Genomic DNA, 12,675 nt, shown 5'->3' on the forward strand with positions numbered 1-12,675 from the left:
CAAATAAAGAAATAGCATCAAATCTGATTTGCTGTCATCTCTCTCTTTAAAAGAGCTTAACCCTGGGACCTTCCCGTAACACACTGCATCTTATTTATGATCTGATTTCTGTGGTCACGCTGAAATTTATGTCTGGGGACTATAATGCATCATATGAGTTTGCTTGACTTTGAGTTCCCCTTTCTCTTTGTGCTGCTGGGCCAGAAGAAGAGGGAGGCCAGCCTCTGGCAGGCGTCAGCATGGCTCGTTTGCCAGCGGGGGGCTTGGCAGGTCACTCAGTGGCTGCTGTGCAGGCAGCAGCAGCCCATGCCGCCATGGCTGCTCAGGTGGCCGCTCTGGAGCAGCTGAGGGACAAACTGGAAGCAGGCGAGCCGCCAGAGAAGAAGATGGCGCTGTCTGCCGAGGAACACCAGCGACTGCTGCAGAGAGCGCTGCAGCAGAACCTGCTAGCTATGACTGCTCAGATACCTATGAACATTCGCATCAACAACCAAGGTACTGAACAGTTGAGCTCTGACATATTCGGGTAGAGAGAGAGGAACAAAACAACCAGTCAGACATGACTTTCATGTTTTGCACAGTAGCTGCAGGCTGTTCTACACTGTCGTTTGAGGAAATTCCTCCTTTATCTAATCAACATGAGATAAAAGAGTACACCACCTTTTTTACATCTCCCTGGTTTCAAAAGCTCAAAGATGCAAGAACACTGATTTTGCTGATGTGAAATGAAACTGTAATTTCTCACTTATTCTCGATTGTCAAGAAAAAGCAAATGGCCAAGTCCAGATAAAAAAGCAATATTAAGGTTGCTGGGAAATATTAAGTCGATAATGTCAGCGTGAGCGCTAGCAGCAGTGATCTGTGTATGCAAACACCCACATGAAAATGAAAATGTCACCTCTGGTAGTGGTTAACATGTAAATGAACAGTAAAAGAAGAAGATGAATTAATGTATTTCAAATGGTAACGGTCGGTTATTAGAGTGCATTTTTACTGACATTCGTTTGTTTGTTTTTAACTATTCCAGAGTTGAAGTTTATTTTTGTCTTTACTGCAAATCAAAATGAACTAAAAATAAAAATCTGGAGTTATTACGACATCACACTTACTCCTGGCATCACAGGTTTTTACATTTCATTGTTGCCAGTGCGAGCTAGGTTTGACACATTTCCCTTTTCATGACAGTTAGTATCTCAATGCATTCTTGTAATCTCACCACAAACCACAGCACCCAACTGCGAGAAAGTAACACCTAGCAGGTCTATAGGTTGACCTGCTTAGCTTATAGAAGCAGCGTGCGTGCATACATACATGCATGATTATCTGTGTGGGGATTCCCTTCTGTAAGCACGCACCTTGATCTTATAGAAGGATTTGTCTCGGTTACTGTCTATCTGATCATGCACATGAACCATTTCTCGGTAAGTGACTTCAGAGAAATGTTCATTGGGACATTTTTGAAAAATTCAGTTTTGCTCCTACTGTGGGACGGTTTTGTTTCTCCATTTGGTTTGAGTATTCTTAAGTCAAATCTGGATCCAAAAATGAATAAGGATGAAAACTGCTTTCTTCCAGATGGCAGACAAGACTCAGCTCTGAACCTCACCACTAACGGCACAGGGAGCATCAGCATGTCCGTGGAGCTCAATGGAGTGGTATACACTGGTGAGCAGCTCCTCTGTAACTTAAGGTGACACAACAAAATGTCAGATATGAGCTCACTGCTTCGCAGTTAGTCATGAAGAGTTAAGTATTTCCACTAAGACTCTTGGCTGACTTACAGATCTGGAGAAGCATCAGATTGGTATAGAGACCAGCCCCCTTTCTTCCTCCGAATGTTCCTATCAGCACCTCTTTTGTTTCTGTTTCATATGTTGTTTCGTTGCTTATTTGATTTGTGAAGAAATAGAGAAATGATTATAGCTGTAAGAGATGTTACACAGAGCAGATTATTCCTGTTTTGTGGCAAAGCAGAGTTGTGCAGTAACATCGTAGAGTGTTGTTGTTGGAGGAAGATTACCAAGTTTGGTAAGACCTCAGTCTCGTGGGCCTAGACCCCTTGGATAATCTGGCTGTTGGAGCTTGCTTAATGTCGTTAGGTGAAATTGGTCAGAAATAGGTGTACAGTTGTGCACCAAAGAGCTCTTTGGGACTGCTTTAGTCACTAGCAGAACGCTGCTGTCTCCTGTAGTTTAAATGGCAGGTGCCGGCTTGTCTGCACATTCTCACTGACTATTTGCAGAGCTGCAGTGAAACGTCAGTGTGACTCAAATGGGAAACTGAGCATGTTTGCCTTGAAACTAAAAACTAAACTAAAAATTTGTACCTGAAGCTGTGTTCACACATGAAGTGATTCTCAGTAACCAGAGGCATTGAATTGCATTAAGAGAATAAAAACGGGGCGAAGACAAAGTTGGCAATGTGATTGAAGTATCTATCAAGCGTTGATAGCCAAACAATCCGGTAGTAAATAGAATAGAGGGTTACCTAGGTAACTAGAGCCTGAATGTTGTTAGTGACCAGCCGTCAGCTTCAGATTGATGCGTGAAGAGCAAATCTCTTCTGGTGCAGCTTAAACAACGCGTTTCAAATGGCACAACTTTTTCTTTGAAAGTGAATGTTCGCTTTTCACCGTTTGACTACTAACAGGTGAGCAGTTGGCACCTGTGTCTGCAGACAAGTCAGCTTCTTCCATACAAACTGCATGCGACTATAGCAGTTGCAAGGAGGTTTTTGTTGAAGCACCTTCCCCCTCGAGCAACCACTCGCCAATTGGTCAGGAAAGGCAGTTTTTTTCCTAGCAAAAAGTGGTCGCCAAGCGGTTGCAGATCAGTATATACAGACTGTAATTCAAAGCTTTTGACAGATGTTTTGTACTCTGACTCCTTTTTGTTTTCCCTCTTGTCGTTTTCTATCCAGGCGTTCTTTTTGCTCAGGCAGCACCAGGGTCAGCCTCGTCTGGTGCATCTGCATCGTCCGTCACCAACAAAGCTCCCAGCAGTCGCGTCGCTCCGCAGCAGCAGCAGCAGCAGCAGCAGCTGCAGAACACACCTACCTCAAACTCCAGCAACTCATTGTCTTAACAAACTCCCAGCCTTTCCTTCATTCATATTTTTTTTTTATTTACCACGCTAAGTGAAGCCAAAAAGCAACCTCATTTTCTATCTCACCAATGCCAAAAATAGAAAAGAAAAGAAAAGAGAAGAACCATAAACCATACAGAAAGACACAAACTGGAACTCTGTTCACTTGAAGTACACTATCTCAGGTTTCCTCTCACAAACTCTTTTGTTCTTCATCGCCAAAATGATCTTGAAAAAGCAAAATCTCCCAACTGAGAGCCAGTATATGCTAAACAAAGACATATGCACAGCCTGTGAATTATTTATTTCTGCATCAATGTACAGATTATTTGGAGAACAAAAGAGAAGATAAAAACTAGGAAAGCATTGTTTACACACACAAACACAGCTACTGACTGACAATGATGTTTTATCCTTCAGGGGAGAGATTTTATTTTAAGTTTTCATTGTCATTATTGTCATTATTTTATTCTCTTTATTGTTTTTTTTATCATTTAAATCTTTAACAATCTTTTCACTGCAGGAAAAAAATCTATATTAAGAATTCTATACAAAAAAAAAGAATATCATCTATTTTTAATCAGAATAACTTTAAGGATAAGTGTTGTTTCTTCAGGGCATATATAAATATATATATATAAATTGTACCATTGTGACCTCATTTTGGGTAAAACCTTATACACACGGCAGCCGTTTTGAGTGTCTGTGTGAGATAACAACGCAGGTCTGTGCTCCTGTCGTGTGGGGACGTATGCATTACATCACAGATTCTCCTGTGAATAGACAGAGTGACGTCGGCGTCCCGACTCAGACTAATGCAAAGGAGCACGCATTGGAGGCGGGCATAGTTGTTCTTCCTGTGACGCTCGGCTAATTTAGCTACAAAATCCACTCCTGTTTGTTGACACGAGGCTTGTTAAATACACCTTTTACCTTTTTTTTTTTTTTCTCTCTCTCCATTATGCTGGTAGAGTTTTCAAAATGGCTGTTTTTGTAAGAGTAAGGTCAGTTTGTACAGGCGGTAAAATTAAGTTGTTTCTTTTTGTTTTTTGTTTTTTCCCACCTCCCTGCACCTCATCACAGGATGGACTTTCTCAGTGCTGTCCACACCAAGTGTTCCTTTTCAGGGTTCAGATTTATGTGGAAAACACAGCTTTTAGGTGAATGTTCTCAGGTGTTTCTTGCTCTTAAACAAATATCCCACTTGACAGAGCACTGCTTTTCCACGTGTTGAAATCTGCTTTATCTTCTTTCTAACTTGGCCTTTAGTGGAGTGATTGTCTTTCAAAAAAAGAAAAGATGCATGCATGTATTTGTAGATAAAAAGCCCCCTTAATGAGATATGAAGTGATTTCCCATCTTAGGTTCGCAGGAGTCGAGCGTATACTGAATCTTTATTATTGCAGAGCTGCTCAAATGGACAATCAGGTGTCAGGAGATGCTTATCTGGGCTTCGGACGAGTGCTTTTTTCAGCTCGTATGTGACATTGTGTTGTGTTTTCTTTTTTGGCTTTGTATTATAGATTTCAGATGCTTTTTATTTTTATTTTAGCGTTTTCAGCTTTGTTTTTGATGAATTTGTGTGTCTTCTGATCCAAGTGCTTCTTATCCCGCGCCTTGAGACGAACAGGGTCTCATTAAGGTTAGCTTGCAACCTGTCCGGGATCCTGCGATGGCTGAGAGGCGATCGCAGCTGCGGCGTTTGCTCGCGGCCTCGCGTCTTTGTACAAACTCTGTTAGCTTTACAAAACACAGAGGAGAATCTGTGTCATTTGTGTCCGTGCTTTTTGAAGTCAGTCAATCAATTCAGCTTTTTGAACTTTAACCTGTTACCTCTCTGAACTGTTAACCGTTAAAGATTGTTCCCCACAGCCCCGACACACACGCGCACACACACACACACAGTCACCCCACTTCACAAAGCAGCTTCATTCCTACTGACGTTGGAAGTAAATCAGGCTTTGTACGTGGGTTCTGTTCAGAGACCTTAACACAGCATGAGCTGACCAGAGAGCGCGCGGTACCTCAGTTTAATCAGTTTTTACTGTTCAAGTCAAATATCACCAGATGGCTGTCGTGGCTTTGATTCTGGACTCACTTCTCGGTGGGAAATTACCACCAGCTGCTACAGAGCAACTGGTCATTACTTTTATGTTTTTTGTAACGGACCTCACAGTCATCACAGTGGCGTTCTTGAATTTCAGTGCAATGTCCACAAAGGATTGAACTGTCCATCCTCAGGCACAGGAAAGCAAAGGCGGACTTCGGGTTTATGTAAAACCCTGCTCGAGACTTCAGAAACCATTTGATTTGCAAATCGAATAACTAAATTCGTTTCTCTCCACAAAACGCTTAAGCGCCTTTTATATGCGGAATACAAAACATTGCCGGCTTTATCTGTTTACCGTAAAGTTCCTCCTCCTTCTCAAAGATGAGCCCATGGCTGAGGCAGCGACAGCCACACTAACCTTGCAATAATTGCCAGACACATGCAAGAAGTGTTGCATTTGTGGCATCGATTGCCAATGTCAACTATGATGAGGTTAAACCACACTTTTGAACATTTAGAGTTGCGAGTGTGTGTCTGCGTTTGGTGCATGGTGCAACATCAAGCAGTAGCTGCTCCTGGTTCTCACACGGGGGCTCGAGAAGGCCGTTCCACACAGACGCCGTAAACCGAACACACGGTTGCTGAGACACGATGATAAAACATTCAGCTGTTTGGCGAATTCTCCAGTGAACCCATGAGCACGTGCAGGACACCTTTCTGAAAAAAGTGACTGAAATTGCGTAGTCAGACATGAGGCTGATGTGTTAGGACGCCGTCAGGCTCAGAGAGTGTCTACGTGTAGAATGTGTTGCTCTTCATTAACTCAGGCGTACAGCTGATTTAAATGTTTGATAAGTGCATCTCTTAGAAACACAGTAAACACTTTGTGAATGTGAGATTCAAAGGCTCAGCTCCATGAATGTCATCTGTCTTTTTTTCATGCCCTTACAGTAATGGGTTGGTATGTTGGAGTACTGCGTAGGCCCTAACCAAAACAAAACAAAAGGGGAAAATGACAGCCCTCACGTATTCCTCCTTCCTTGTATCTGCAGTATGAGTGGATACGAGGGCTGTTTTTCTCTGTATCAGGAGTAGCAGGTGTCACAGTTGCCAGTAATGGCTGACAATCAAATAGAGACGTACTGCGGCTGGAAGCATGTTGGGGGAGGATGGCTGGAGAGAAGCTAAATTCAATCAATCCCAATCTAAAGGATCAACACTGCTTTTTCACATTTGACCCTGTGACCTTTTGGCCCCCAAGGCAGCTTTTAAAGCACCCTCCCCCCCTTCGGTGAATCCATGTTTATCGTATAACTATCGACTGCCTGTGTGTGATATTTGCACATGAACAACAAAGGTACCGCCACTCGACTGTACTCGCTCTCTCTGTGGACGGCAGCATTTTCAAGGAACATGTTCTTAACATGCGCGGTAGCAACAATCATGAGACGTAAAGACAACGCTGTATACCTCCAAACACTCTCGACATCCCTTCAACCACAATCAAACCCCGTTTCTACCTCAAGGACTAAAAGCTTTGGCAGATTTCTCCTGCAGGGCCACACCTGGGAGAATCCTGCTGGAGGCTGCGCTCAGGCCAAAAAACCCCACTCAAGTGATGGTGGTGCAGGTTCATAAGGATTTTAATTACAAGAGATTGTAGTGACCACAGACAATCAGCTGAAAATGCAATTCTCACCTTTAACGATGACCGTTTTAGAGGCAGCTCTTTGGCAAGAGCTCCCCTCAGTGGAAGGTTTTTGTTACAGCGCACAATCAGTCAAAGTTTCCTGTATGGGGGGGAAAAAACATGGAAGGATATGAAGGCTTCAACTATTCCATTTACTTTCTTTTCCTTTCTTTACTTCCTTGTGGTGTTTCCAGAGTTTAATGTTTGTGGGGGATGTAAAAGCTTCAGAATCAGCATTCAGATCATGGAACACTAAAACCAAACTTCACAGGCTTTTAGAATCAGTAGCTCTGCAAGGCACTCAAACAGGGAAGTGGTTCAGACAGGGAAAATGCAGTCTGGCCTGTATCAGTGCAATCATGTAGGATCCTCTGGTCAGAGGTAGTTCATCTCTGATATTTTAAGGCACAGTGTAGCTAAGAAAACTGCATCAGTCTTAACTCTGTAGCCTGTAGAGTTGTGAAAACCATATTTTTGTTCAGGCTGGAGCTTTTGTTTTTTATTGTATGGTAGGAAGTTTGACTCCTATAGCCTACAGATGTTTTCCATCATTAGATTAGACAATGCCTGCGCAACATGTTTGGCTTTTTTATTATTTTATTCGTCTTTAATGGCCCTGGACTGTTTTCAAAAGCCTGCTTCGTTTGACACTGTTGTACAGACTTGAACAGCAACATAACTCATCTATTTTGCCTGTCTTGGAGTCCAATTTTGATAACAGTATGTTAATATCAGCACAAACCCTCAGAGTCTATCGCGATTGGCTCGCTCGCTCTCTGTCTCATTCGTAACTTTTAAGTGTCTGAATCTCAGCTGTTTTTGATCCCAACCAGAGCTGTAGATAAAATAACTGCTTGAAAAACATGGTTCTGAGGGTCTTGCTTGGAGCGTGACTCCTGCTCCCACCTGCTGCCGACATGGACACTTTGCTAGAACATTTACGGGTTAAGGCGCATGTGGGGCTCGAGGACTTTTGACTGGACTTCACCACTCACCTTACCTCAATCAGGGGGACTGTGGATAGGGAAGATGATGATGATGATGATGATGATAAAATAACAAGATGCCTTCTGCTGTGACAATTGTATGAATTAACATGTATTACTAAGACTCATTAAGTAGATTATTTCTGAAAATGGCTTTTAGGGCTATGGATATATAATTTTTTTTTTAATTGTTTTTTGGTTTTTTGGCTATTTCCCTGCTTCTTTTTTCCTTGTTTTGGACATGCTGTAGCAACGGAGACACAGAGATTACTTATAGAGCAGATTTTTGAATACAGTGATGATACTTATAATGGTAATGTGATTATTATAGGGAAGCGTGTGTGTGTGTGTGTGTGTGTGTGTGTGTGTGTGTGTGTGTGTGTGTGTGAGAGAGAGAGAGTGAGAGTGTGTGTGTGTGTGTGTGTGTGTGAGAGAGAGAGAGCGAGTGAGAGTGTGTGTGTGTGTGAGAGAGCTTCACATGTATCCTCAGAACAGAAACAGGACTCTGTCTCTTGTCTCTTACAACCTCTCAGGAAAATCTACCTCTACCTCCAGTTTGATGCATTTAACCCGGTGAGGGCTCAAGTTACAGTTTGGCAGGAAGAGGACACGAGAACGGGCGCCGGTGTTTGAAGTGAACTTCAGCCGACCTCGATTGATATGAACGCCGTGCTTGTGTTAGATACAAACAAGACATTCTTGGTTGAGAGGTTCATTTCTGACGCCGGGGCGTCCGCCGCCCTCTTGTTTGTCGTTACACTTTCGTAACACTTCTGCTGTTTAGCTTATTTGAGTACCAACAACAGGGAACCTCCAGCTCAACAGCTAACTACTACCAGTACTCGGACAAGTACTGCTTCTCGCACCACTGTCAGTTCAGAGTTTTGCAGTTTGCTCTATTAATGTGTGCTTATTCCTTCTTTTTTTTTTCTATCAATGATCACATTTTTTCACAAGTGGGATGTTTCCCCAATGGCCACCACATCAGTGATGTGGCAGCGGGGCAATGCAACTGTTTATTTTGAAGGGTGAAGATCTGTTCTTGCCTATTTACTCAATATATGTTAGTGTGAATACTTTTATTTTGAATCTGAAATTAATAAAATATCACCTTTGTTAAATGTCAGATGTGTTTTGGATGTTATTTTAAGTATTTGGGCCTAAGATTTAACAGCCAGTTATCCTGAATTATACAGCCTCAGGGGAAATATTAGACTATGTCAGTATTTATTTAACAAAAATTAGACCACTAAGTACTAATGGTTTCACAGGAATTAAGAGATAGCAGAGCCAGTTGCTGCCAACCAGATTAATTGATCATCTTCAGGTGTGAGGAGCTCAGTAAAAGCAGAAGTTTAGACCCAGGCATCTTGCAATCACTTAGTCAACCATGAACTACTCGGTAGTAGATTTGAGCCCTATGGGAGTGTCCACCAAGAGGGACATGGACCCCCTATTGATCCTCTACCTAATCATACGTGCCAAGGTGTGGAAACGGGTGTGGGTCACAAACAGCCGAGGTTCCGGGCAAACCCACCGTGTACTCTGTAGACCAATGGATTCTAGAGTTAAAGATGAGGCCATCTGTCCGGCAAAAGCTTGGCTGAAATGAAACAGGACAATGATCGCAAGCACTGCAGCAAAATCTGCAACAAAAAGGCAAAAAAAAACAGGAAGCATCAAGGTGATGCAATGGCCCAGTCAGAGTCCAGACCTCAACCAGAGTGAAATGCTGTGGTCAGACCTTAAGATATCTGTGCATAAACGAAATCCCACAAACCTCTGTGGACTGAAGCAATGTTGCAAAGAAGAGTGAGACAAAATTCCTCCACAATGATGTGAAATACTGAAATCTATGGTAAATGATTACTTCAGGTTATTGCTGCTAAAGGTGGTTTTACAAGCTAAAGAGTTGTGGGGTGTACTTTCGTTTTCCACACACCGCTTCTGCATTTAGTCTAATTTCACGCTAACTAAATAATGACAGAGTGTAATATGTGTTAGAAATCAGCCGAGGTGCCATTGTGTAGCCTGTAGGCCGTTTGTCTGTCCGTCTATGGATATGCCTCACCAGACCATCACTGACACACCACCAAACGGTTCATGCTAAACAATGTTACAGGAAGCATAATGTTCTCCACAGCTTCTTCAAACCCTTTCACGTCTGTGACATGTACTCAGGGTGAACCTGCTCTCATCTGTGAAAAGCACAGGGTGCCTGTAGTGGACCTGCCAATTCTGGTATTCTTGGGCTCTATGGTGCCAGTCAGTGAGGGCAGAGCCCACTAAAGGACATGGAGCCCTCAGGCCACCCTCATGAAAGTCTGTTTCTGATTGGGTATTCACACCAGTGGCCTGTTAGAGGTCATTTTGTAGCTCTGGCAGTGCCCATCCTGTTCTTTGCACAAAAGAGCAGATTCTGGTCCTGCTCATGGATTAGGGTCCTTCTGCAGCCCTGCCCAGCTCTCCTGGACTAACTGCATGTCTGCTGAAATCGCCCCATGCTCTTGAGACTGGGTTGGCAGACACCTGAAGGAGTTGGAAAGAATGTCAGTGGCCTCCACCTGTAAAACCTTTTCTGTTTTGTGTTTTCATTGTTGTCTAGTGTACTTGTTGTTAATTTCATTAACACCAAAACAGCTGGAACTGATTAACAACCCCCTCTGCTGTCCCAGATGTTTAACTGATGATGTTATCCTCTAATTAGAAAAGGTTAAAAGGTTTTCCTTTATTTTTTAGATTAATTTTACTCAAGAAACTGTTGCAAACTATCTAACAGAATATAAAGACTGTAAAAGCAACTCCACGGTTATTACTTGAAATCTTAAGATACTGCTTAAAATGAGTAGATCAATAATAATGTTCCTCTTGTACCTTTCCCATTGTAGTGTACATTTCAGTGTTTTTTCTGTAATGCAACCGTTCTCTGACTTGTATCCCCATGTGATGTCTGTGTTGTATGTGTAAGGTCGGGGGCGGGTTCATTCCACTGCAGGGCAACCTGCCACTGCATGTGGCGAATAAACTTTGAACTTGAACTTGATTGTCTCATTCTGAGTTGTCTTTGTACATTTACGCTGCTGCAGCACTTGTGTCTTTGACCTTGACTGCATCGAGTTGTTAAAATCCATTTACTGAAGCTTCTCACTTTACACATCTTATGGAAACTTGCAACCTAAAATAAACAAATACTAATGGTTATGAGCCTACCACCTGTTCACAGTATAGTCTTTGGAAATTATTTCTACATTAGTGAAAACAATTTAGCATAAAAAAAAGTTTTTTATTTTTTCCCTTAAATGTTATATTTTTTTAATTATTTGAAATATCTTGATAAGCAACAAGATTTGTATTAACAAAGGTGGTTGTGGGAGTATTTTAAAGTGCCATGCTGACGGCCAGATCCACAAGGATTTGAAAAGCTTTTTCTCCTCTGTACACAAATTCAGTGGATCTTTAAAAAAAAAAAGTTAAGAGGTTTTTCTGCAAGAATGATGGATAGGTATGTAAAAAGGATTCAAATATCATCTCCCAGAGATGCTGGACATGGAATGGCTTTACCATGTGCTATTTCTTGTGACTGAAGATGCAGCAGAATGAATTACAACTACAGTGTATGCTTAAACTGCATTGGATGCAGCCAAACCGATAGGATGATGTCTTGCAGTACTGATAGGCAAATGCTTTGTCTCCTGAAGTCAGCTGGTCTGAGGGTGTGAGGAGAAAAGTCCTACAAACAAGCAGCAACTGAAGGCAGCTGTAGGAAAAACCTGGCCAAGCATCCCAAGGGAGGAAAGTCAGAATGATCTGACGTGCATGGATGCACAAGATTTGCATCCAAATTTAAAATAATCATTGCAGTTACTTATCAAAAGTAACAGACTCAAGCACATAGGAAATGAAGGGGAGCGTGCAGGCAGGGTGGAGACGGGTGTAAGGGGTGATTTGTGACAGAAGAGCAGTAAAAGTGAAAGGGGAGGTACAAGGTTTGGAGATGATGGCACTGTCAAAAAGCACAGACAGCAGAGATGGAGATGTTCAGATTTTCATGTGGAGTGATCAGATTGGACACAGTTAGAAATGAGTAGATCAGGAAGACAGATTGAACAAGCAGTTTGGAAATAAAGTTAGAGAGGCTGAGATGGTTTGGATATGTCCAGAGGAGGGATAGTGGATATACTGTACAATGGATGTTGAAGATGGCACAGCAAGGAAGAAAAGAGGAAGAACATAGAGAAGATTAATGGATGTAGTGAAGGAGGAGATGTTGATGTGGCATAGAATAGGTGGCAGAGAATCTTGCAATAGGACTTAAAGGTACTGTGCTGCAGGGGTTGTAACAGACTCCACTTTGTTTGTGTGAATGGGGAGTCTGCCTAACACTAAGTTTCATCATGGAGTTCCACAGGGTTAGAACCATTTATATTCACATTACACATGCTTCCCATTGACTGTATCATTGTGGCCTTTAATTTCTTACTGGGCCCTAAGAGTCTTAGAAACATGGGGTATGGTTGTTGGGGTTTTCTTTTGTAGGGTCTTTGCCCTAAAGCATCTTGAGGCCACTGTTGTTGCCATTTATGTAAATAAAATTGAATTAAAGTCTGAATTCTACACCTTAAATGCTTCATTTTAAGTTCACCGTGTATATTAAATTATGCAGTTTTTTAAAAAAGTAAGGTATGCTGTTGCAGAAATTGCCTCTTTGCTCTTTAATAATCGTGCTCACCCAGAGGTTCTTTGCATATAAAATTCAAAGGGGGGTGGGAGTGAGGGCAACGTGACGGGCGTATCACGTTGACGCTGGCTTTTTTACAAAGCACCGCCCAATAAGCGTCTCCGCGGTGCTAAACCTATCGGAGCCCG

General features: G+C 42.3%; 1 protein-coding gene across 2 annotated transcripts in view; it reads left to right on the forward strand.

Annotated features, from left to right (window-relative positions):
• The window catches only part of arid3a (AT rich interactive domain 3A (BRIGHT-like)), a 44,438-nt gene extending 35,503 nt beyond the window's left edge, over nt 1-8,935 (forward strand). Inside the window, exons 7-9 of one of the 2 annotated variants that reach the window (XM_040033531.1) lie at nt 205-495; nt 1,576-1,665; nt 2,920-8,935. In XM_040033531.1, coding sequence (XP_039889465.1) covers nt 205-495; nt 1,576-1,665; nt 2,920-3,083 — 545 coding nt within the window. In that variant the 3' untranslated portion in view covers nt 3,084-8,935. The remainder of the gene's footprint in view (nt 1-204; nt 496-1,575; nt 1,666-2,919) is intronic. The other variant, XM_040033542.1, reaches the window with a different exon arrangement.
• Nucleotides 8,936-12,675: the final 3,740 nt, after the last annotated feature.

Source organism: Simochromis diagramma, unplaced genomic scaffold (genome assembly GCF_900408965.1).
Source record: "Simochromis diagramma unplaced genomic scaffold, fSimDia1.1 OVJJ01000334.1, whole genome shotgun sequence".
NCBI classification, from domain to species: Eukaryota; Metazoa; Chordata; class Actinopteri; order Cichliformes; family Cichlidae; genus Simochromis; species Simochromis diagramma.